General features: G+C 39.4%; 1 protein-coding gene across 1 annotated transcript in view; it reads right to left on the reverse strand.

The window, feature by feature from the left end:
* CDK6 (cyclin dependent kinase 6) overlaps positions 1-25,149 on the reverse strand; it is a 208,286-nt gene extending 183,137 nt beyond the window's left edge. The window contains exon 1 of the mRNA XM_016218819.2: positions 24,902-25,149. Within this exon, the coding sequence (XP_016074305.1) occupies positions 24,902-25,134 (233 nt within the window). The 5' untranslated portion in view covers positions 25,135-25,149. The remainder of the gene's footprint in view (positions 1-24,901) is intronic.
* Between the last annotated feature and the right edge of the window lie 2,006 nt (positions 25,150-27,155).

Consider the following 27,155-nt stretch of genomic DNA (forward strand, 5'->3'; position numbering starts at 1 on the left):
AAATATATCCGAAGAAACCTGAAACACTGATTTGAAAGAATATATGCACCCCTGTGCTCATTTTCGTGTTGTTTACAATAGCTGAGATCTGGAAACAGCCCAAGCGCCCATCAGTAGATGAGTGGATGAAAGAGCTGTGGTACATTTACACAGTGGAATATTACTTGGCTGTAAAAAAGAAGGAAATCTTACCCTTTGTGACAGCATGGATGAACTTGGAGAGCATTATGCTAAGTGAAATAAGCCAGTCAGAGAAAGACAAATACCGTATGATTTCACTCACATGTGGAACCTAATGAACAAAATAAACTAACAAAATAGAAACCAACTCATAGAGAACAGGCTGACAGCTGTCAGAGGGGAGGGGGCTTGCAGGGCTGGGTGAAAATGGTGAAGGGATTAAGAAAAAAACAAACTCATAGACGCAGAAAACAGCATGGTGATTCCCAGAGGGAAGGGTGTTGGAAGGAGGTAGAAGAGAGTAAGGGGGGATAAATGATGATGGAAGGAGACCTGACTTGGGGTGGTGAACACACAATTCAATATACAGATGATGTATTATAGAACTGTACAGCTGAATCCTATATAATTTTATTAACCAATATCACCTCCATAAATTCAATAAAAAAGATAAAAGACTTCCCCCCCAAAAAAAGGAGGGGGGAAAAAAAAGAACAAAAAACACTTAATTCAGGGTGTAGTCTAATGGTTTATATTTAATACCATTAATTAATTAAAAACCAAAAGAAAGCAATGATTTCTGATTTCAAACTTTTGATGAGGAGGAAACCCAAGGTTTCCTGAGACCCTCGGTTTAGACCAAGGTCATTTGATATTATTAGCCGAGGCAGGGCTGCAAAGAGAAACCAGGAAGTGCTGAGTCATCGTGAGCCCAAGTGACACTGCTGTCAGCACTTCTGGAGCCAGATTCAGAGGTTAGCGTACTTCCTTTGACCCGTCAACTCTTCCTTCCTTTTCTCACTGGCCTAGGGTAGGTAATGGAAAGCTGACTGCCACCAAGGTGAGGAGCAGCATGAACTACAAATCACACCATGTAACAGCCCCCATTCCATGTGCACTTGTCTCTATTTATGGCTATTACAACAAACAAAACACACACACAAACATGGAATTTAATATCTGTCAGAATTAGGTAATTATACCTCTAGTTTCTGGTAATAGACACATTTCCTCCTCAAATAATCAGCATGCCCTTTTTAGCATTCAGTTTCTATGTATTTAATTTCCAAATAGGACTTACCAAAACAGTCATATTCAAATGGTCTGTGCATAACTAAAACACATGTAATACTAGATAGAAAACTCTAAAATGGGAAATAACGCCAGGAGTCCAATGACCTTTAACAGGTCATTTAAATTTTCATTCTCTGTGTCAGTTTCTTTATGTACAAAATGAGAATGACAATCTTCCCCCAGCCTCCCTTACTCCTGATGTGAGAGTAACTATGTTACATAAGAAGTGTGCTTCGGTCTTTCATTATCTATAAACAAAATAAGACAAACCTCAGTCTTAGGTTAGCTTCTATGTATTTCATTAGAAATGATCAATAATTTCATTGAATTTGAACATGTACATTGTCACCCAGGTTTGAGTCCACATAAGACAATAAGCTTGGGAACACTAACAGTAGTACATGGACAGTGTTCACCAGTGCTGGGCTATATAAAAGTAAACTCTTATAAAAGGCAATTAATTATATATGAGAAATATCACAATGATACTTTATCGAGGAAAAAATTTGAAGTGACACAAAAAATCAATATTCAGCATTTTCCTGTAGAATCCCTACAGGTCTCCAAACACCTTATTCAAATAAAGTCAAATTTTCCTCAATCACCAGCAATCAATTTTTAAAATCCTATTTAACGTTATAATTGTGGTAACCGAACAAAACAAAAACAGCAAGTATTACTTTTTGCAATATTTTATTGCATTGCAGTAAATTATTCAGTTATATTATGAAACAAATAAGCATTATGAGCTAGCCAGGGATTCAATAACATTTACCAAATTTTATCTACTAGAAAAGCCTTGAGTTCCCACATCCAGAGGCCTTTGGGCAATCATCTTCGTAGTTCCTTTACCATCTTTGTACACTAAGATGACATAAATGTGACTGAAAATATTTATGTTCTTCCTACTGTGTATAAGGACAAAACAGGAAGACTGCTTCTTGCCTTTCAAAAGAACAGACTAGGGTGACTTTAAGTGCATTAAGTCTTATGATTAAACGTGGAAATGATTCTAGCACCCAAAGAATGGCAGAAGATGGAAAAGAATTCAAGATGACAATGTAAGTCTATCTAATAGCAAACACTTACTGAACAGTTCCCATGTCCACAGTGCCCACGTCTTGCAACTATGTACTACCTGACAGAATGTCTGCCTAGGGCTTGTTATATAAAGGAAAACTAGACAGACCTGATAGATTCCTGCTGGACTTAATCATTTCATTCTAGAGAATAAAAATACGCAAGTAGCATTAGAATTTGAAGAGGATGTTATTGAGTTCAGCCACCCATTCCATGAAGAAAATCATTCTCCTTCAAAACATGCCAAGTAGTTGAATGGCTGTACCAAGTAGGAGAGAAATGGGCAGTGAGGTAATTAAATATTTGCCAAGTGTCAAGCACGTAACTGGAACCTAAATTCAGAATCATTATTTAATGCGTCCTAATTTTACAAAACAAGAAACTGAAGCTCAGCAGTAAGAAGCATAGTTTGGCCAAGTCATACGGTCATACTGTAGAATGAGAATGTGAATTCACACGTGATCTCCACTCTTACGTTATCAGTAATACCCAAGAGTCAGTAAATAAGAATGTGGTTCTGTTTCCAAGGCCCCATGTGTGTACTCAAACTTTTTATTTAAAATTTCATGCTCAGCCCTAGCCAGTTTGGCTCAGTGGTTAGAGCACTGGCTCACAAACTGAAGGGTGCCAGGTTCAATTCCAGCCAAGGGCACGTGCCTTGGTTGCAGGCTCCGGCCCCAGTCTATGTGCATGTAGGAGGAAACCAATAGATGTGCCCCTTTCACATTGATGTTTCCCTCCCTCCCTCCCTCCCTCCCTCCCTCCCTCCCTCCCCACCCCCCTTTCACTCTCTCTGAAAAAGCGATGGAAAAAATATTCTCAGGTGAGGATTTAAACAAACAAAATATTTCATGCTGAAATTTTTAAATTTGAGATGCCAGAATAGTAACTTTCCCAAGACATCATATATTAAATTATGGAACTATGGTTCGTGAATTTGTTCACGGTTTACCCTATAGACATTAAGCTCATGCTCAAACATTTGCAATAATATATGTATGAAGTTGATATCAACTCATAATCAGCAGAATATATTTTCAACTGTCATACTGAGCCAAGATTAGAACTCCTATCTCAGACGGGAGTACACATATGTGAGGTAAATGCCCAGTACTAGGGCTACAGGCTTCTGATGGGGAGCGATTTTCTTCTATGCAAGCTACAACTAAATTCCCAACCTTGCTCTACGTACCCATGGCCTAAAAACTGTTGAAGCCATTCCCAACAGTAGCCAAAAAGCACATGCAATTCAGTCATTTATGATTGAATTTGGGGTTCTATTTCTATATAAGATGGGATAATTTTTAAGAACCTCATCAAAGTCCTTCAGTCGTGTTAGGTTAGCAATCTACCTCTGCCAAAATAGGTTTACTGGAATTATTAAGAAAATAACTGAAAAGTAGAGGTGAAAATCAAGGTTGTAGAAAATTTGCAAGGGAAAGAGAAAGAGAATCAATCCTATATAACACTGTTTGCCTCAAAAGAAAAAGCTTTCTTCATTCGAGCTGTTGGTTTTGTTCCCTGTCTGCTCCCCCACATATCTAAGTGCAGTGAGTACATTCCCAACTCCTACTGCCAAGTTAAAATGAAAACGTTCTCAGTTTAGAAATGATTGAGGTGGTTTTCTTTAATCAAATTAGAGCAGCCAAATGTTCCTTTCAAAGGTAACTGTCTACTCTGCAGCTGTATGCAAACTACCACATCAAATGTGAGGGAAAAATAGCGATAGAACTGTGTCCTTACAGTACAGTGCTGGCTGCAGAGATGGAGAAACAAAAGCATCAGTACAGCTAAGAATTACATTCACAGTGAGCTTCCAGAAATATGCTGACTTCACAAACTGAGAACAATGTACTGAAACTTTCAGTTTATAATTAGCTATTTTGGGGAGGGTAGGGGTAAATTTCCCCTTAAAACCAGCTGAAGCAATAGATACCTTGATGAGCCTCAATGAGAAACATTAAGTGACTGGCTGAGACTTCACACACAAATCTCATAGACCTTGCTCTTTTACTTCCTGTCCCCGTCAAAAACATACCACATTGAGTAATCTTGAATATCCAACAAGCTTCAATTAAGCTTGCAATGATTCATTTACATGCAGAGTTTATTCTTTTAAATCATAAGACATGGGAAATTCCTGCAAAGAATTAATAATGGGCTTATTTTTTCAGTTTGTCTCTCCTAAGAAAAATCAATTGGTTACCATTCCCAATATATCACATTAGTTACTGTTACGGGTATATGCTGCTGGCTCTAGGGATGGTGTATTAACAGTATGAAAACCTAGAATAACAATGAATGTAGACAGCCTGGCGCAACAAGCAGTGGAAGAGTGGGATCGTATTCTTTCTGTATTTATAGCTCCCCCAAATTAAGGAATGTAACATAAATAGGGGAGAAGTCTATCTCACATGATCCCCAAATTTCTCCAGAGCAGTTGGTTCTCAACTTTTTTGCTCCCAGTGAAATTTGCAGATTACTTCCTTGGGTCACAGTCCCTTTGATATACCCAAATTTAAAGACTGTTGCATTAAAAAACAAAACAAAAACAAAAACCTCTTGCAGGTTATAAGCAATTCTGAGACCACTACCTTTCGGTATGCCTTTCTACTTCCACTCAGGAAAGCAAACTGAACTGCAAGAAATAATGACATTTTAATTATTCAAAAATTTAAGAACTATTTCAGATGGACTTACAGTTCAAAAAGGCAGGCCCATCACAAACATTTGCCCCAGTCTTTCTCAGATAGTGCTGAAGTAAAAGAAATAAACTCATAAGCACAGAAGGCTATCACCAAAAAAATGAGTTTAGTGATTTTTCTGGATGATCAAAAATAAATAGAAGCAAGTTGATGGGGGAAATTGATGGAGCAAGTCACCAAAGTAACAGTGGTCTCAAAAGTGGAGAACATATAATCCAGGAGATACATTAAGAAAATTCCTTTTATTTACAGGCATCTTTTAATCTCTTCATTTCAGAATCATTATTTTTGTGCATTTTAATATATATCTGTATATGTATTACCTCTTTTATGTTAGTGAATATCAGTGGCATACTCAAATATTTTAATGGATGGGAAGTCAATGCCCTAGAACAAGCTATGAAGAACTGGAGGAAGCAGGAGCTGGATTGGGTCAGCAGGTGCAGTGGAGAATGGTAGAGAGGAAAGCAACCCAAGCAGGGGAGTAAGCTGAAGGTCTGCACCAGTTAACATCTCCACTGTCATCCCCATACCTAGGACCTTTCTTGTGATGGCATTTAGGGGTTCCTCTACATCCTGATAACTGGTTTTACCATTCAAGTAAAGCCTGATAAAGGACGCTCTCACCCCAAGACTCCCTACTCCAAATAAGCCTCCCAGAAATTTTACTCACTAATGAGCTCTAGCAGGGGGGAAAAAGTCATATTTAACAGCCATACCAGCTAGTCAGTTTTTATAAAAACTAATGGACATATAAGGCAGTAAGAGGGCAAGAGTTCAGACTTACCTATGTGCTATAAACAACTCGGAACTGGACAAATATATGAAACAACTGTTCTCAGATACTGGACTGTAGGTAGTATAGGACTGTGATCCCTGAGAGAAGGAAAGCAAATATGGAAATAAATTGCCAGGGGGCTTTCTGCACTTTCCAGGCCACAGGCACATGAAGAAAGGTCCCTGCGAGGTCTACAGTTGCACTGAGTTGAGCAGGTAGAGTTGAGAAGTCAAGGAAGTTGAGGTAACTAAAATCTGTGCAACACAGTACTGAAGAAAGAGCTACCCAGAAAAAGTGTTTCAGGTATCACATGGGGTCTGTTGAGTCCTTACCTGAATATCAACTTACACATGTGGAGCTGCACAAGGCCAGGCAAAGGACTACTTCTGAGGAAAGAACAATTACCAGGAAGTTGTAAACGGAATGATTCCTAGAGCTCACACAGGGCAAGAGATCTTCCTAGTTCCCAGCAGCCAAAGAAGAGAGACCATAAAAGATAAATGCCTTAGTAGTGGGCCTAATCTAGCCCTACAGTGAAACCTATACTACACTCCTTCCCATAAAAAAAATAAATTAAAAAAAAAAAGCCTTGGAATGATCAAAATTACCCACAAGTAACTTCACTGCCCATCAGAACAAAGTCCAACATCTTTAAAGAAATAGAAAAAAATCTAGCTGTCAACAATGCAACATTCACAATGTTTGGCGTCCAATAAAAGTATCAGACATTAAGATATACAGAAAAATGTAGCCCATAACCAGGAGAAAAATCAGCCAATAGAAACAGACCCAGAAATAACAAAGATTATGGAAGAGCAAAGACATTAGAACAACTATTATAAATAGTATTAATATGCTCAAAGACTTAAAGGAAAACATGAACATAATGAGGGGGGAAATGAGAAATATTAAAAATGAATCAAATGAAACATGTACCAAGACAGATTATATGGACCAAAACAGGACTTGTGAAATTTTAAAAGGACGAAAATCAAATAGAGTTATTCTCAGATAACAACAGAATTTAATTAGACAGAAAGTTATTTGAAAACTCCTGTACATGTTTTGGAAATTTAAAAACACAAATCTAAATAACTCATGGGTCAATGAAGAAATCACCAAAATAAGGTTAAAATGTTTTGAATCCAATAAAAATGGAACCACAATATATCAAAATTTATGGGAAGCAAATAAAGCAACATAAATGCTTTATATTAGAAGAGAAGAAAATTCCAGAAATGAGTTAAGCTTCTATTTTAAGCTAAAAATGTAAACACAAAGTAAGTACGAAAAGGAAATAAAAGTAAAAGTAAATATCAATGGAATAGACAGTAAAAAAATGATAGAGGAAATAAATGAAATAAAAAACTGGTTTACCATCAATAAGATTGACAAATTTGTTACCTGTATTGTCAAGAAAAACAAAGGCAGAACATACAAGTTACCAAAGGAGACATTACTACAGATTCCACAGACATTAAAAAAGATAAGAGGATAAAGATAAAAAATTTATACTAATATACTAAAAACCTAGGTGAAACATATAAATTCCTTGAAAAACACAAATTACAAAAAGTGGTTCAATCTATATAGCTTATGTCCCTTAAGGAAATACAATTTATCAATTCATTTATGAGGTCAACATTACCCCAAAGTCAACGCCTGAGTCATTATGAAAAAAGAAAATTACAGAACAATACCCTCATAAACATAAATGAAAAAATTCTTAGCAAAACTTGCAAAAACAATTTTGAAAAACAACAAAGTTGGATAACTTACACTACCTGATTTCAAGCAGTACAATAAATCTATAGCAATCGAAATATCATGGCATTGGCAAAAGAACAGATATATAAACCAATGGAACAGAAGAGAGTCCAGAAATAGAGCCAAATTTATATGGTCAATTGATTTTTGGCAAAGGTGCCAAGGAAATGAAGAAAGCATAGTCTTTTCAACAAATGAGGCTAGAACAGCTGGATATCCATATAGGAAAAAAGTGAACTTTGACTCTTACCTCAAGCCACACGCCAAGATTTAACTTGAATGTATCAAGGACTTAATATAAAAGCAAAAACTATAAAATTCTAGAATAAAACAGAAAAAGAATCTATGTATAAGCAAAGATTTCGTAGGTAGGATACAAAAAAACGAAAGCACATACCATCAAAGAAGAAAAAGGTAAATACGATTTTAGAAAAATTAAAATCTTCTCTTTGAGAGACACTTAATAAAAAGGCAATTATTTGCAATACATATTATACCTGACAAAAGACTGTTCCAGAATGTATAAATAACCCTTACAAATGCAATAGGATAACTCCGTTTTTAAATACTTAACTTCCCCAAAGAAGGAAAGAGAATGGCCAATAAGCAAATAAAAAGATGTTCCATATTAGTCATTAAATGCAAATTAAAACCATAATGTGATATCAGGTCACGCCTAGAATACAATGGTTAAAATTTAAAAGGCTGACAATACCCGAAGTGTTGAGTAGGATGTAAATCAAATGAAACCTTTGTACACTGCTGGTGGAGATATGAAATGGTAAGACTAGTTTGGAAAAGACTGGCAGTTTCTTGAAAAATTAAACACACATCTGCCACATTAGCCAACAAACTACTTCTAGGTATTTACTCAAATGAAATGCAAGCATGTCATATCAGCACGAAGACTTGTACATGAATGAATGTTCAAAGCAGTTTTATTCATAATAACTCCAAACTGGAAGAAACACAAATAACATCAACATATGGATAAACTTATTGTAGCAAATCCACATAATGGCAAAGAATGAACTACTGAAACCGTCAACATGAATAAATCTCAAAAACAGTATCTGTGAAAGCCAGATACAAAAGAACACAATACAGTTTAACCCTGTGTAGAACTCTGGAAAGGACAAATATCTATGACGACAAAAAGATTAGTGGTTGCCAAGGGTCCAGGTTAAGGGGAGGATATTGACTGCAAAGAGGCCTCAGGGAACTTTTAGGGTAAGAGAAGTGTTTTAGTTAGATCTCGATTGTGATGGTGGTTATATGGGTGTATAAATTTGTCAGAACTCATTGGAAAAAACACACTCTTAAAATGGATGTCTTTTACAGCATATAAATTATATCTCAATAAACTTGATTTTTAAAAAATGTTTGTATTGCTTAGAGAGGAAGGGAGAGGGATAGATAGATAGAAACATCGATGAGGGAGAAACATCATCAATCAGCTGCCTCCTGCACACCCCCTTCTGGGGATCAAGCCTGCCACCCAGGCATGTGCAGTTACCAGGAATCCACCTGTGACCCCTTGGTTCCTGGGTCAACGCCCTACCCCTGAGACACACCAGCCAGGCTAAACTTGATTTTTTTTTAAAAAGCAAAAGGATACGTAAAACATCACCAGGCATTTAAGGAATCTAGCAACAAGAAAAACAAAATAGTTAAAAACTAAACACTAACTAAAACAGAGATAATGTGGAGAACTTCATAAAAAATTTAGAGCAATTCAAGGATATATTACACCCATGTAACCAGGATAGGATGCTTTAAAAAACAAACAAGGGGACAAAACAAAAAGAGGATGTTTTGAGGTTAAAATAACTGTCAAAACAATAAATTTAACAGATGTTTGGAAAGTAATATAAAAGATTTCTTTAGCATGCATATAGAGAAAAACAAAACCAAAGAAAATAGAATCGTTAGAAAACAGAGGGAAAAAAGGTAAGAAGACACACAGAGGTCCAATCTGTGAGACTGAACTTTGAGACGGAGAGGTCCCAACTGAAAGATGGAATATCTGACTAACATGAGAACCTCAGAAAGAAAGAATAGAGGAAAAAGCTATTTTTAAAAATAAAACAAATCTGCACAGAGAAAGATCCCAAGGAATGCCCAGCAAATGGAATTTTCAAAAGCATCACACCTAGACACATATTTCTGAAGAACATAACAGCTCCCAGACAAAAAAGTCACGAAAAATTAATTAGGAAATCATATCGGCAGATGATTTCTCAATGGCACACTCAATACAGAGAGAACAGCTTTAGATTTTGTGGGAAATTTTTTCATCCTGAACTTCTAAAAACTGTCAAAACATAATCAAATGTGAAGGGCAATAAAGATGTTTCCAAGTAAGTGAGGATTCAGAAAGTTTCTCTCTCATACACAATTTCTTAGGATGTTGCTCACAAATGTACACTAGCACAACGAGGGTGTGAAGCACTGAAAAGGAAGAGCCATGATGCAGGAATGAGTGGCTCCAATCCAGAGTTAGTCAAAAAAGCCCCAGGAAGACAACTGATCATCAGGTCAGTACATCAACAGGCCAGAGTAGACCAAAACTTCAGGAAATGGGACAAGTCAATAGATTGATGGTATGATGAAGGGTTTTGGAGGGGAGGGAGGGAGAGTTTAGGCTATGATAAAGGCAAACCATACAAGAAAAAAAAATACAAAGGCAATTATAGACTCCAGAAAAAACAAAACTACAAGAAAGCCACAGTCAGAGTAAGAAGCATGCAAAATACAGTATAAATTTTTAAAAAGTGAGGCAGGATAAGAAAACAGAATCCAGATGTCTGTATTTAAGAAAGAAGGCTTCCTATGGCCTCATAGAATTGTAACACCGGACCTGCAACTGTGCTTGTAGAACAGAGGCAAATGCTTAAGAACTTTAGCAAAGTAGCTGATGGAAGTTATGTTGTTAAAGGGAGTAGAGATGGAAAAAAGATTAGGGGAATAAAATATTCTCTTCTTACTAAACAGAGAATCAAGAGATCTGCCAGGAGTGAAAGAACAAAAACATGACATTTAAATATAAAATTGTATTTATATTATGTTACATTTAAAATTATTATATGAAATAAAAATACCCCTATGTAACAAAAGTTGAAGATGAATAGGAAGTAGTATTGATGAGCTAAATCCCCATCTTTCAGAGTAGGATGTCAATAGATTATCTGAGGTTTAAATATCAAGAAAGAGAGCATAGCATATTATCTGGACTTGTGGAGGGAACAGCCAGAGGCACCAAAAACCAGTCAAAAGATGTTGCGTCTGAGTACTGGAAATAGGAATAGCTGGGGCAGGAGCCTTGCTTTTTTTTTTTTTTTAATCATAAACCTCTCTGTACTAATCACTAAATACTAATGTCATGATTCCAAAAAGAAAAAAAGGAACAAAGTCTTTTAACACTCTTTCCAGTAAGAGATACTGTACATACCCTCCCCTGAATCTCTGTACTTACTTGTAAACAACCAAATGTGGGCAGAAGTAACATTACCTGCTCCTGGGGACACTGCCTGGCTCTTGGAGCCATAAGCCAGCATGTAAGTCCAACTACTTCGCAGCCTTGATGCTGAGAGGAAGCCCTGGCCACATGGAGAGGCAAGAAATAGGTACTTTGGTCCACAGCCCCCGCTCAGGTTCCAGCCTTCATCAACCAGCCCACATGAAACCAGGTCTTTATAGTGAAGACATCTCAAAATGAATCAAACCCTCAGCTGCTCGGTCATTTCCAGCTGAAGCCTCAGACATCACAGGGAGAGAGATACCATTCTCACTGTGCTTTGTCTGAATTCCCCACCCAAAGAATCCTTGAGCATAAGAAAATGATAGTCTTATGCCCCTAAATTTTGGAACAATATACTACACAGCAACATTAACCCATTCCCTTCCCCTTTCCCCATTCCCCATTCCATTCCTTCCTTTTCCCCTTCTGTCTTTTCCTTTCTTTCCTTCTTTATTATTATTGTTCTTTATAACTGGTCATGACTAAGAACCATCAGACCCCTTAGATGATCACAATCAACCAATCTAAGCAGAGAATGAAGGTGCCTGGAATGGTAGCACAGAATTGGGGCAAGGTTCATGATGGGACTGGCCACTTGGGCTACACGACTTCTAAAGACAAATGTAGCTCTTTATGCAGGCTTTACACCTTGTGTTGAATTCTTTAGGACAGCAATTTTTAACCCATGTGCCGCAATAATTTTTAAAACACGCCAATACCTGACTAGTCAGGGGGCACTGACTTCTTTCCCCTTAGACTGTCAAATAAAAAATGACAACAGCCAACACGATAGCCTTCCCGTGTGAATGAATAAAAATTATACCTATTTTTTGGTCAAATGGGCAAAAAATGTATTTTTGGTGTGCCGCAGAATTTTAGTAACTAGTTTATGTGCCATGAGATGAAAAAGGTTGAAAATCATCGCTTTAGGAAACGTATGTCAGTCAATGCTCCTCTCCTTACAGAATTTCACAACCCAGAGAATCTGAAACCATGTCTTAAAATTTCCACCAAAATATCAAAATCAGTTCTGCTACGAATGATATGACCATCTAAATACTGTTTGTTTAAAATTATATTCGAAATTTAATGAAACATCAGCGGAAGACTTAGCTTAGAAGGGATATATCTTAGTGTCCAATCTACTTGCTAAGCATTAAAGTATTAAATGATTCCTAATTTCTGTCAGAATCCAATTTACGATGATATTAGAGATTATATAATCAAATAAATGCAATAGTAAAAAGTGAATAAAAAAATAACGTATCAGCTAAATTTTGGTGTTAGTTTATATTTTTACTGTCAATAAAATTACTGTAAAAGAGTAATCTTTAGTCACAGTTTGTTCACTCAGTCACTCAACAGACATTTATTGAACTATGTGTCAGGCACTGTTCTAGATTTTAAGGATAAAGCAGTGAACAAAACAGACAAAAATTCCTGCCCTCGTGGAGTCTATGTTCTAAATGGAAGCCTACATTCTATGTTAATTCATGCATTACTTCAACAAATATTTGAGTGGTAGGCAAAATGGACAATGTAAAGATGTGTTAAAATAAAGGCCCCCAGAACAAGAAATCAGACAACTATATTATTTTATTATTATAGAATTAAAAGAATTGCACTGGTTGGGGACTTTCTAAATATGCCAGAATTTTCATCTACTTTCGTACCACCAGCGTTCAGATTTTGACATCTAAGAGACTTCAGATATACAGGGTGGGGCAAAAGTGGATGTACAGTTGTTCATATGGAAAATACAATAAGTAATAATACAAGATAGATTCTGTGTTTGTTGTACTTACAGCTGTAAACCTACTTTTGCCCCACCCTGTACATAAGTGATCCCTGTTCTGTCACCGTGTTTTTATCTTTACCATATTGCATTTCTCACCTCTACCTCAACTTAGCTCATCTTCTGCCACTTTTTCCCCTCTTTTTAATGAGTGTGTGGTCCCTTCAGATCACAAAATACATCTCTAGACCACTCTCTATTTGACTAATGATGGATTCACCTCTTAATTTTATCAATTAAACGGGGGGGGGGGACACACACACACGACTATACTCTTTCAAAAACAAAGTCGCTACTCCTGACTCATCTCAAAAGTCCTGTTTTTCTAAGATTAGGAATTGGTACCAATGAGTCAACCATGCTCTTACATAGTTCTCTTCGAAATCAACCCCATCACTGTGCGTCAGCCAACATTTAAGGGGTAGACAGTAATGACTCTGAAACAGCCTTTTTCTCTTCACAAAACTAACTGGTTTAGTGGAGAACCCAACTGGCATCAACAACCTGAAGTTCTAGTCTAATGAATAATAGTTAACTAAATAACTACAGATTAAATCCCACGGGCTTAAAAGAATTTGTAATGACTAGCAGGATATCACAACTTTTCTTCTGTGTCTTAATGTGTGAAACAACGTTATTTCAAAAAGGGGATTCTTTATCAGTTCTTTGAGGGCACCCCCATATTTTAATCCACTTCATTCACAATTAGCTCTGAGAGTCTGTCCTAGCCCAATCTCTAAATCTGTCTCTTGGTTTCTTGTGGTACAAGAAAACATCCCATTTTTACCCAAGGCTATTTAATAACTTCTTTAAGTGATTCTACAGGGTTGGAATGCAGACGACATCATCTCAATCTCCCACTCAGATAATTTCTTGGTTTCTACTAATAAATTTTAAAATGTACCGGTCAGAGCCAGTAAACTAAAGTCTGAAAGTCTGCCCTCAAAATGCAGATGTTGGTTGTTTTTCCTGTTTTGTTGCAGAATAGGGGTTAAGTGTTAATGTTCCCAACTTTGTACTTTGTATCTTCTATAAATAAAGCATTTTAGGAAAAGCACATGTTTTATACTAACCATTAGGAATACCTAACACAGAAATTATGACATTACTTAGCAATAAAAGGAAGCAAAGGAAAAAGATACAGTAGCCCCCACCCTTATCCATAGGGGATAGAGTCCAAGACTCTCATTGGATGTCTGAAGCCATGGATATAGAACCCCATCTATACTGTATCTTTTGTTATATATTCATAAGTATGCTAAAGTTTAACTTATAAATTAGACACAGCAAGAGATTAACAACGATAAAACAGAACAATTATAATACACTATAAATAAAAATTAGGTGAAGATGGTCTCTTTCTCTCTCAAAATCTCTTATTGCATTACACTCACCCTTCATCGCCTAGTGATGATGTAAGATGATAAAATGCCTGCTCGATGAGATGAAGTGAAGTAAATGACGTAGCAACCTCAGCATACGAATTTTTTTCCCCTTAAGTTGAGAGTGTTCACCTTTTCACTTAAAGGAAACATTTTATAGTTTCTCTTTGGCACGTCTGAATTGCCAGCATCACTACTCTTGTGCTCTGGGCCATTAGTAAGTAAAATAAAGGTGACTTGGACACAAGCACTGCGATACCCTGACCAGTCGATCTGAAAACCAGGATGGCTACTAAGCGACTAAAGGGTGGGGCGACACGGACAGAGGGGTGATCACATCCCTGGTGGGACGGCGGGAGATTTCATCACGCTCCTCAGAACTGCACAGGATTGAAAAGTTGTGACTTGGTTTATTCTTGGAATTTTCCATTTAATATTTTCAGACAGTCGCTGACTGTGGATAACTGAAACCACAAAAGACAAAACTTTGGATAAGGGTGGGGGACTACTGTATCTCACTACAGATCAGTGGCCCTGAAAGAAAACTGCTTCCTTTCTGTGGACAGAAGTTCTTGGGGACTTCAATACAGAATACATGGAATAAAATTTCAAAAGTCACACAGTAACCATGGCATAAGGAGAGCCTCACAAAATGAACAAGCAGGAATTCCAACATGTGACATAAAAAGGAATAAATCTGTTTGAGAGTTTGAAATTTAAAAAGAGAAAGAGAAAAAACAAGCAAAGAATTCAACTCCTCTCTGAGGTAATCTGAATAGTAAAATACAAAAAAAAATCATGAGGCTCCCACCCATTCCGACAATGTTCTCAGGAGCACTGTGTGCTCAGGCCCTCCCCCACAACAAATTTATTAATGAATAGCATACAGACTGGGTAAACGCGACACCAACTACCAATACCCAGATTAAAGACTGTATTTTGCTATAATTAATTTAAGTCCAACACACATCTTTTCAGAAACACCTAGCTCCATCATACTTTAACACTGTGTGGGCGAGGAGCACATCCTGTCAGCAATATAGATACCTGTGTGCATTCCAGTTTTCTCCACAAAATTATAAACTACTTGAGGAGAGGAATTCCTGTTGTTACTAACACCTTATATTTGTATAATACTTGATCTTTATATACATAATTTCATTTGATCATAGCAATTCTCTGAGGTCAAAGGAGTAGTAATAATTCCTATTATAGGGAAACAGCAATTAAGACACATAAAGGAATTTACTTTAGTCATTCAGCTAATAGGTAGAGGAGTCAGGATGGAATCAAAGTATCCTGACTCCTTTACAAACATATATAAGGAACTTCACAGCTTCAACAACAATCAGCTTTTTTCATCTATACCCCATTTTGAGACAAACTCTAGACCTAATACCATTTTTTTTTGGTAAGCATTTTAAGATATAGGTACTTTCTGTGATCCTTGTCAGTCACCTTTAATAAAATTTTGAATATAGCAGATAATCAATAAATACTTTTGAATGTTATAGATCTCAAATGTGATTTCAGACACTGTTACCCAACTCTGAATAAATAAATAAATTAAATAAATAAACAATTCTGAATTCCTAGACGGCACCTACTCACTCATTCATTCACAAATACTGATTGTGGGCTACAAGATGCCAGCCACCATGTTAAGTGCTTGGGGGCAAGACACAAAAAAAACCCCAGACAAGAAAAACCTAAAGGAATTCACCACCACGCCAGTATTACAAGAAATGTTAAAGGGACTTCTTGAAGAAAAAGAAGAAAAATAAAAAATTATAATAAAACGGCAATAACTGCATACCTATAATAATTACTTTAAATGTAAATGAACTAAAGGCTCCAATCAAGACACAGGGTGGCCAAAGGATAAGAAAATAAGACCCGCATATATGTGTCTACAAGAGACTTCAGATCGAAAGACACACACAGACTGAAAGTAAAGGGATGGAAAAAGATGTTTCATGCAAATGGAAACAAAAATAAAAAAGCTGGGGTAGCAATACTTATATCAGACAAAATTGACTTTAAAACAAAGACTGTATCACAAGACAAAGAAGGACCCAACAATTCCACTTCTGGGTATTTATCCAAAGAAACTCAAGACATTAATTCGAAAAGACATATGTATCCTTATGTTCACTGCAACGTTATTTACAATAGCCAAGACATGGAAGCAACCTAAGTGTCCATCAATAGATGAGTGGATAAAGAAGAGTGGTACGTATGCACAATGGAATATGACTCAGCCGTACAAAAGAATGAAATCTTGCCATCTGCAACCACATAGATGGACCTAGAGGGCACTAATTATGCTAAGAGAGAGAAGTCAGACAGAGAAAGACAAATACCACATGATTTCACTTATATGTGGGATCTAAAAAAGCAAACAAACGAAACAGAAACAAACTCAGAGATATACAAAGAACATTTTAATGGTGGCCAAATAGAAGGGAGATTGGGGGGGGTGTGTGAAAAAGGGGACGGGATTAAGATGTGCAAATTGCCAGTTATAAAAACAGTCACGGGGATGTAAAGTACAGCGAAGGGAATATAGTCAATAATATTGTAATTACTACATATGGTGTCAGATGGATTGTAATAACTATGTATGGTGTCAGATGGGTACTAGACTTATTGGAGTGCTCACTTCGTAAGCTATATAAGTGTCTAATCACTATGTTGTATACCTGAAACTACCATAATATTGTATGTCAACTGTAATTGAAAAATAAAAAAATTTTAAAAACACAAGAAAACAGATCCTTCTTTTGACACCTTACATTGAACTGTCTGGGTGTGCACTGTGTGCACATACACACATGTACACACACACACACATACACATCCTACTACATGTGGCTTGAGACACTAGGATTAGTTTAGGCTGGAATACTTCTGAACTAAACCTACCAGTTTTTCAAGGTGGAATCCAAATTATCTGTATACAAATTATGAAAAGAAGTAGAAGACAAAGTTTTAATGGAATTCAGTATCTTGATATTCTTTTAGAAATTATTAGGAAAAGTTTTACTTAATTCTGTTCCTCCTCCTGAGAGTTTTTCCAGTATAGAAAGCCAACAATATTAAAATTAGTGGGGGGAAAAATAAAAGAATTCAAGCAATTGATTAAAATGTATTCCTTACATTCTTACATTTTAAAGGGTTCAAATCATTTTTAACTTTTACTGAACGTGCGCCTGTTTCCTAATGTTAATGTCTTCTTTACAGTATATGGAATTAAGTGCAAGACTGTACAGTTCCTTAACTATGGGAATGACTTAAATTTAAAACTTTCTTTAATATAAACTATATTGGAGTAAAACAAAATGAAAGTTCCTCTTTTCAGTATTCTTTATTTTTCCCAGGAACCAAGCAAGTACAATCCAATATACAGATCCACTTTCCCTCTTATTTGACACTCCTTAGTATTAACATTCATGGGACGGAAACACTCCATATGGTTTCCTCCTTAATAACCGGACCTCTTTTCCATTATTCATTCGTTCTTATTTTCATTTTCTTTCCACTGGATGTAGAATGTAAATGGCTATGACCACAAGACACATCCTGTCTCCAGGGCTTACAATTGGGGTATGGAAGGGTAGAGGATCAGAAGAGGGTGGTTAGGGGGAAGATTAACATTTTATCTTATATAATAGACATAATAATGTAAAGGGGCAGACATAGACCAAGTGCCATAAAGGAGGTCCAAAGTTTTCAGGGTTCAAAGGAAGCAGAAGTTTTATCAAATGGAGGTATTAAGGAGTATACCACCAAAAAAAGAGAAAGAAAAAGGTGGCATCAGAGCTTGGCTCTGAAGGATGGGTAGCATTTTAACATGTGGAAGCAGTGGTACAGGGAGGAGCACTGCACGCACACATTCTGAGATCAGCCCCAATTAAAGTCACGGAGGCAGATGGCAAGGAGCACATTCAGGGGAAACAGAGTAGACTGTTCGCGTGTAGGATACATGCAGCAAATGCACACAAAGAACACAAGAAAATCCTATCAGAGGAAGGCAGTACTGAAGACAAAAAACTGACAGTCACGGGAAAAGTTTAAAACATCAATAAATATTTGAAGGCTCTTACTAAATAGTCTTTGGTGTGCACGTGCGTTACAGTTAATGCCCAATGATCTCCCAGTGTTTAGCCTGTGATACCTGCTAATGCAATAGGCAACTCCAGAAGAACAAAAAGTTCTCATTGGAGGGGTTTACCATTTAACTTATTTTACTTCGTGCATTCAGGAAACATATCCCGGGCAACTAGTAGTTACGAACACTGTGTTATTTATGAATATAAAAGATATAATCCTTGTCCTCATGTCAGGAAACAGAATCATTAAACTGAAAATACTTTTACATCCCAAGAGAGTGTTTTCAGATATGCAGCGACCATTAGTCATCCTGTCCTGCTGACACTGCATGTAAACCTGTGTTTGAACCTTCACTATCCTCAATTTGTACCTACAATGTATGTAAATGTGGAATAAAATAGTTGACTAAAAATAAGACAATCCTGTTATGCATTTACAAAACAATTCCTATACAGACCAAAGAGGGTTGGACTAAGTTAAATCTAAGACGCCTTCCAATTCCAAAATTCTTATACTGTGATCCTAATTCTATTGAACTAAAATCCTTTAGGAAGGCCAGATAATAAGAATCAATAATTAAAATGGCTACATAAATGACAAACCCAGTAGTTGCCCAAATTTAGGTAAATTTCTAAATGTTTAATAATTATCCTATCCTAAATGGACTTCCAGACTACTACTGCACACTCACAAAGATTACTGTCACATGCCTTAAGGTGCCTTTACTTCACCTCTCAGTGAAGAGCAGCTACATGTGCAGCTGGCAAAACAAAATCAAGTATGGCAGCCAGCTGGTGATATTCAAAACAACTGCCCAGAGAGTCTTATGCTGACCTGCCTGCCCCAGCAGACTTGGCATCTATAGATTGTCACTCAAATAGTGACCTTTATGTAGGCATGCTTGTTACCAACCACCGAAGCCCATTTTCAGTGCTGCCTCCTGGCCCTTCGAGAAAGCCCAATTCTACCTTCTCCTATCACCAATCCTCCTGCACCCAGATTTCGTCGCCGCTATGATCTACCACACCAGGAAGCTCGCAATTATTTTCCTTCCTGAGAAGACAGAAAAGCTCATCTGACCGTCACGAGAAATAGCAATAATAGTGCAATTAGTTCCAGAAGCATGGGTAACATATTTGTTTATATGTCTGGAGGTTGTTATGCTGCCTAATTTTCAAGTATTATGGTGTTTATTTCATTAAATGAGTAGGAGATGCCAGAGCCATATTATGCAATAGTTCAATCATCAGACAAGTACTAAGCATTTAGATTTTTCCTATTGTTCTTTGTCTAAAATGAACTCAATGTTATTACTTATTTACATTATTCACTTATTATTTAACTATAGCTATTTAAATTATCATAATCATTACCAAATTCTTTTTTAAAATATTTATTTTTTTTTTAGAGAGAGAGAGAAAGAAAACATTGATTTGTTGCTCCACTTATTTATGCATTCATTGGTTGATTCTTGTATGTGCGGACTGGGGATTAGGCCCACAACCTTGGCATATCGGGATGACACTCTAACCAACTGAGCTACCCGGCCAGGGCCTACCCAAATTCTTTAAAAGAAGAATTTAGTGGATAATCATCATACTTTTTACAGATCTACTTTAATAGGGCATACTGTAGAATTCAAGAATTTCCTGAATTGGTGTGTCATTTATTCCTGGCAAATCATCACCTTTGTCTACATATAGTTCACTTTTTCCAAACTAGAAATGTACTCATTTGATTTAACTTCTTCCATCAAACACAATTAAAAAGAATTTTTTAAAAAATTGCTACTCAGCTTTAAGAACAAGTCAAGAACTTCAACATGGCATGATAGATACGTTGCTTGACCTCTGGGCTTTAGTTTCTTTATAACATACAAGGGCTGAAAGACTTCCAGAGTGTCTTCCAACCTTAATATCCATGAGTTTTACAATGACATAGTACAAGTACTGGATGTCTCATTCTTTAAAAAAACGCACACATTCCTAGGGAATCATTAATAGTGAGGCACATTGTTTTTTAAAGATAATTTACTTTTAATAAGGAGTCTCTTTTCATAGATATTCATTTACCCATGTCTTAAACATAGGAAAATTTACCACCAGGCATTCAAGTTTATACAAGTTTCCCTCTTATATGCCATTTTCTTCTTGATAGAGAAATTCTAATAATTCTATGGTGATAATAGTTACGTAAAAAGAACACAAGTACAATGTCAACAATTCAGCATTACCAAGTTGTTCTGCAGGAACAAGGCATGGGCAGAATATCATTGTGAAAATGTTTATTTACTAAATAACCTTGATAAATTGGAAACTCTTCAAGGCACTCGTAGAGAATGAGGGACCAAACATACTTTTAACATACTGAAACTTAAAAAAGGGATTCAACCCCTGCTTTTCCTTTCACTGAACAAGCCCTAATAAGTGTGTTACCCACAAAATAACACTTTTATTCAGAAGGATTCCCAGAGGACTCAGCTTTTGCTGCATCAAATAAAACGCCATGTTTCTTCTACCCTGTTAGGTTTTCCTAGAGAATATCACATTTTTAATGCTCTTTTTATGATATGTAATACTGAGACCTTTAAAAAGAAAAAGTTGGAAAACTCTCCTTGAATTATAACCACTAAGCTGTGTGGATTTTTCTGTTGGCTTTATTATTTATTTATTTTTAACAAGAGGAAATAATCAAATTTAAAACATACATATGTATGGAAACCCCACATACATGAGAGAGTCAGAGACCCACATGCAAGAGAGGTTCCTCTGTTGGCTCTTTTAAAAGCACTGATTACCTATGCTAATATAATAATTGAACAGAATTAGACTCTCAAGTTTATTCACTGAAATGCCATGAGTTTTACTTTCTGGAACCATTACTTGAATTTGAATTACTTTTACTGCTACTCTAACAAATTTGATCCATAAGGACAACACTGGTAGCACTTCCCAGGATCTCTGTAATGACACAATACTATCGTGTATCAGGGTTATGGTGACCATCTTACTCCTTCAAACACAAGGAAAATTACTCGAGGAGAAGAGCCAGGTGTGATTTACCCCAGGATCTTTCCCATCACTGAGCCCCATGGTTTTTAAACAGTAGGTTCTTCCTAAGTCCTTGTTGAACAAATAGAGTTCAAATGTTCATCATATATATACATATTAGTTATGTGTCAATGTCTTCTTATATACATCTATCTGTATGTCTCTCAGGTAAAATTTAATCTTCAAAAAGCATTTGATTCTGATTAATGTTTTGGTTATCTTACCTATTCAATCAGCAAACTCCTGGTAACCAAATTATCACAAAAAGTAGTTGCTCTATAAAACTGGTTATGTTAAATATAGCAACGCAAGCCAATGGAAATAAAGATATGTGAATTTTTAAAAAGAAAAAAGAACTTATCCCATTACCAGGTTAAGTTCTAAAAGTGTAGACTTTTTCTGACTTGTTCACTGCTGTATCCCCAGCTTCTAGCAGTGTCTGGCACATAAGATATATTATTTTACCTGCCTGTATATATTTAGTTCAGAATGTAAAACAGAATTCATTTGCGGAGTGCAGGAGCTCCAATATAGGTTCATAATGAAGTTTGATTCTGGCTAAGGCTCTAGGATTTGGGATTACCAACTCTAAAGTAAGAATAAATTTACATCCCAGGCACTGATCAAGCCTGCGATACATCACATGCAGGTGAGCAAGAGTTTCAAGTCATTATCCCTGTGCATGCAGGCAGTACCAGTGCCAGTGCCAGCAATAACAAGTCAGCTTTTCTGGCAAATCCATCAAAATTAAACCTCCAACTTTTGAAAAAAACTAGTATGTTCATTATGGTCCTTCAAGCTTAGAGGCTTAACTATCTGTAGGAAGCACCTATAGTTATGATCAATTACTTATGACTTGAAGGCACTTATAAAGGCATCTGCCCTTTTAAAAAACCTTTAAAGAACCAGGCAACAATCCTGTGGGGCAACAATAAATCACAGGTTTGGGGGCTCAACTGTGACAACTCTACCTTGGAAGGAAAAGAACTCCTGTCACCTCTCCTTGATTTCCTGACCCTGCATGAACACATATCAGCAACCTCTGATGTCCACAACCCTAGTCTAGCCAAGCAAGTCATGGGGGCCAGTGATTGCCCCAAGGCAGAGACGGAAGAGAAGAAACTGGAAGGAAACAAACTGGAATGGAGATCTGTATCTTGTGAGGATGACATCATTGATAATTTTCTCAAGTGTCACTGAATTTCATGGCATTCGACCAATTGGCTTTTCTGAAAAACTACAGGCTCATTATATTTGAGTAGCCTCTTGGTTTCAGAGCCCATAATGTCTGGGTTTGAGTATGATTTTTTTCTATAGTATAAGCCAGGGGAACTGATGATGCCTTATTGGGGACCTTGCTCTAGGCAAGGGCCCCACTAATCTGCCTGCACACAAATAATACTTGGGCATTTGAAACACTTCTAAATTGACAAAGCTCTCTCATATATACTATCTCAGTTTCTCCTCACAACTTGTAAGAGGTAGGTGTCATCATCAAAACTTAACATGGAAGGATAATTTTAGAAAATGACCCATGTCTTCAATTTGTAAGTATAGCTTCCTGAAAGTTCTCAGTACAGAATCTAAGTCATGGGTCAGTTAGAAATCTCTGAAGACACACCAACCTCAGGGGGAAAAATCAAGAGATTAAGAAAGATTAGCCAAAATCGACTGGAACAATGGCAGAAAACAACCCTCCTCTGATACAAGAATAAACTGTGCTTTGTAAAAAATAGTGTTGCAGAAGGGTGCCTAATATCTCTACATTGCAAGGACAGCATCTTATTTATATACACAATGACCATCCTTGGTTAGACACTCCATAGGTAACAGACAAAATAAACAAGAATTTTGGTCCTAAAATTCTGGTGGTGAAATTCATCCTTTGGGAAACACCTAGGTGATTCCTCTAAGAAGATAACTAAGTTACAGGGGACAAAATGTACCCTCCCCTTTCCCTTCAATATCCCAAAAGGGTTTTTGAACAAAGAAAACACACAGACAAAAGGGAACCTATTGCTTTTATGTATGATCCCATCTTCCTAAAACACTATTCTCCTAGTCTCATTATCTTCTGTCCCTCTCAGCATTACCGGTTAAAGTGGAGGTATAATAGGGTCTTTATCTTTATAGCCATTTACTACCTTATTTACGCATTTATGATTCTTTGCTGCCTTCTAGCCTGAGTCTAACTGTGTCCAGAACAAAGTGCCACACAAATCACGGGGCCTGGGATAAGAGAAGACAAGTTAAAACCTCCCAGGACGATTCTGTAGACTCCTGGGCTCCCTGAGTCTGTAGAAAGCTTGGTATTTCAAAGGTCAGTCTTGGGTCTCTCCACTTTGATGACTAATGTTAAATTGTTTGACTTGTTACAAAAATATTTAGCTGTCCTTATTTACATATTTCATCCACAGCGCACACAGTAGGCACATATTTGTTGAACAGAATCCCAAGATGGATGAAAAGACAGGAAGAACCCAAGACCTTTTTCCAACGCATTATCTTAAGAGTTGAGAAAGGTAAAATACACCCTAATTAATAGAAGTTTCTGTGCATTCCTTTCTGACTTAAAACTATGCTTCTGTTTAGAAAATAAAAGGAGAACACACCACACAATGTCAACCACACAATGGGGAAATTTAGGATCACTAAGAAAACACCATTATCCCAAGTCATACACACTTGACTATTTGTTACTACACAGGAGAGGCTTCAAGAACTGCTGTCTTCGCATCACGGCACAACCCTCCAGAAAAAGCAAAGGCAGAGTTTAGATTTAGAATCTAAAGATTCCATATCTTGAACTCATATCTACCCCTTTGGAGAAGTAGTCCACAGACTACGCTGGCCCACCAACATAAAATAATACAGACAGGCAATATTTTTGGAATGGGTATTTTAAATGACACTGCTGGAAAATGGTAAAGCACTTTAGTCCTTACACCGTCAGGAATCCTGCTTATCATTATCTCTTTAATATAGAGAAACTGTGGGTGTGATTGGCAAAAGTATTTTCTGCATTTTTTTAACCTTATTTATACCAGTCAAGTTCTTTTCCTTCTAATTATCACTGCGTCCTGCTACCTCTCGCTTATACCCAGTCTCTCAAAAATTCCCCAATGGCCAGGGGGGCTGGCAGGGCGTGTCGCAGGTTGGCCAGTTCTGTGCCTAAGAGGCACCCAACTTCCTGGACCCCCTCTCAGGGCCGGCAGGACGAAAAGCCTGCGCAGGTCCCATTTTCTGATTAGTCTTTCTTCTTACAGTCTGGCAAGGTCACCGGCTCTGGCTTGTGGCTCTGTCGACAAAACTTTCCCTCACTCTGTAAGGTCAACAGGTCGCGCCATGCCTCCCCAGCCGCCCTCCTCCCCGGCACTTCACCGCGCCAGTGGATCCCCCGACCCCGCATTTCTCGTGCGCGCGGCCCCGACGGCGCCGGCAAGGTTCCCCGGCTCACCTGACGACGTTGGGGTGCTCGAAGGTCTCCAGGTGCCTCAGCACCGCCACCTCGCGGATGGTGGAGAGCGGCATGCCCTCTTCGCCCGTCTGCACCCGCACGCGCTTCAGCGCCACGAAACGGCCTCCGTTCTTCAGGTCGCGAGCCTTGAACACCTTCCCATAGGCCCCCTCCCCGATCTCCGCCACGCACTCGTACTGCTGGTCCGCACGGCTCAGGCCGTCCTTCTCCATGCCGCCTGGACGCCGCGCGGCGCGGTGCCGCTGGAGCGGGCTGGGAGCGCGCTCGGCTCGTCCGCACCCGCCGCTCGCCTCCTCCAGGACTCCCTGGCCCGCTCCCTCGTGCCCCGGAGCTGGGTCTAGCTCTCCCTCACCCCCGCCGACTACCGCGCTCCGGCGCTCGGGCTCTCGCGGTCGCCGCGGCTGGATGGAGCGACCTCCCCGCGGGCGGGCGCAACCCTGGTGCCGCTCTGAAACTCCGCCTGCTGAGTCGCAGAGGAGCCAGGCGATCCCTCCTCTTCCCTCCCCGAAGTGCAGTCCTCAGCCGATTACATAGTCTCTGCCGGAGCGCGTCTCAGTCCACGGGCATTCCACCTAAAAGACGAGATGGGAGGACAAGAAGAAAGTGCAATCAGACATCCCAGGCGCCTTCCTTGGGGTTCCGGCACACTCCCCTCCTCCTCCTTCTCGAAGCCCCAGCCGCTACCCTCCGCGCGCTCCTGCCTTCTCCCTGGCCGATTAATCCTTCCTGGGTCCTCCGAGAAAAGCGAAGTTAACTTTTCTTTCCCTGTGGGGCTGGAACCGTCTTCGCGCGCGGAAAGGTTGCAGGGGCCCCTCGGGGATGAACGCGCGGCGCGGCGCGGGACGCAGTGGAACGGGAGGGGGCGTGCCGAGCAGCCCAGAGTGTGCCGGGAGCGCGGGGGAGGGGAGGCGCCGGGCACGTCAATGTCACGGCTTAATATTTATCCCCATATCACTGCGTTGCGTTGCTATCCTCCGTGCCTCCCCCGGCCCGGACGCGCAGGGAGAGGGGCTCCCGGGTGCCGTGGGACGTTCAGGGGTCGCGCACGAGCTGCTGCGGAGGGACTGTGAGTCCACCCGTGTGGGGCCGCAGTGTGTGGGTGGGGGCTCCCAGGACCTTGTAACCCGATGCTTGGGAGTGTGCGAGAAGGGGTGGTCAGACATCTGCTCGAAAATTGCTTCCTTTCTACTTTCAGTTTTTCTGCGAGGAGACATTTAAAAACGACTTGCATCACAAATGGTCTTTTGGGGGGTAAAGGAGCCAGGGTTGGAAACGGCATTCGTCTTCCTTCACCGACGCGGAGGACCTCCCTGGTGGAAACCCATCAGGTCTGGAGAGCCGGAGTTCCCGCTACTCGGGGGTGGGTGGGTGGGTGGACGGTGGGGTGCTGGATTGAGGGAGTCGCCCACGGGACCCTAAGTGTGGGAGAGTGGGTGTTCGCCACATTTTAGCTCCTCTCTTTAAAGAATAACTTCAGGAGTAAGGTGACAACTGTGACCACCTTGAAATTTCCAACCGATTTCAACCTGAGTGAAACTCAATTTCCCCTGAAAAAGGTTGGTGGTGGGGGGGGAGGGGGTAAATGCTGAGCCTCCGGGGGTGAGAAAGAGGAGGCTCCACTCTCGCGGCCAGGACTCGCGAACCCTTCCTCACTCCCAGGATCATCTCCGATGTAGGTAGCAGACAGGTTTCCATTCCCCTTTCGGCTTAAGGCCTGGTGCCTTCTGCAGCCAGTTGCCCCCCGGATCCCTCCGCACGGCAAAGTGCGGGATGGTGCGTGGGGGCGGGGGTGTCACCCTCCCTCCCCATTCATTTTGCAATCCAGTCACCAGGAAACCTCCAACCCACGGCTACCGCCGCCTCGGCAGGATGTTCGCCACGCCGGCCGCGTGTCCGGAATTCCCGTGCCACCTCGGAATTACCTGCCCCGCACCGTTGGCCTGCCTGCCCTCTTCCAGGAATTAAAGAAACAAATGGCGCGACCCCCACAGCGTACGGACTGAGGGGACCGCGGCGAAGATGGAGCCTCTCACACTCACTCCATTCAAAACTCTCCTTAAAGGGAGTAGGCGAATCCTGGGGGAGCCGAGGAACAAGCCCCCGGAGCCCGCCCGCGGATCTGAGCCAGGCCGAGGGCCACACAGGTAGCGGAGAAGCCGCCGCCGGCAGCGTAGCCCGCCCTCCCGCGTCACCCCCCCACACCCCATCCCCGCCCCTCCAGCCGGAGGCTCCG

Source organism: Miniopterus natalensis, chromosome 10, assembly GCF_054644295.1.
Source record: "Miniopterus natalensis isolate mMinNat1 chromosome 10, mMinNat1.hap1, whole genome shotgun sequence".
NCBI lineage: Eukaryota > Metazoa > Chordata > Mammalia > Chiroptera > Miniopteridae > Miniopterus > Miniopterus natalensis.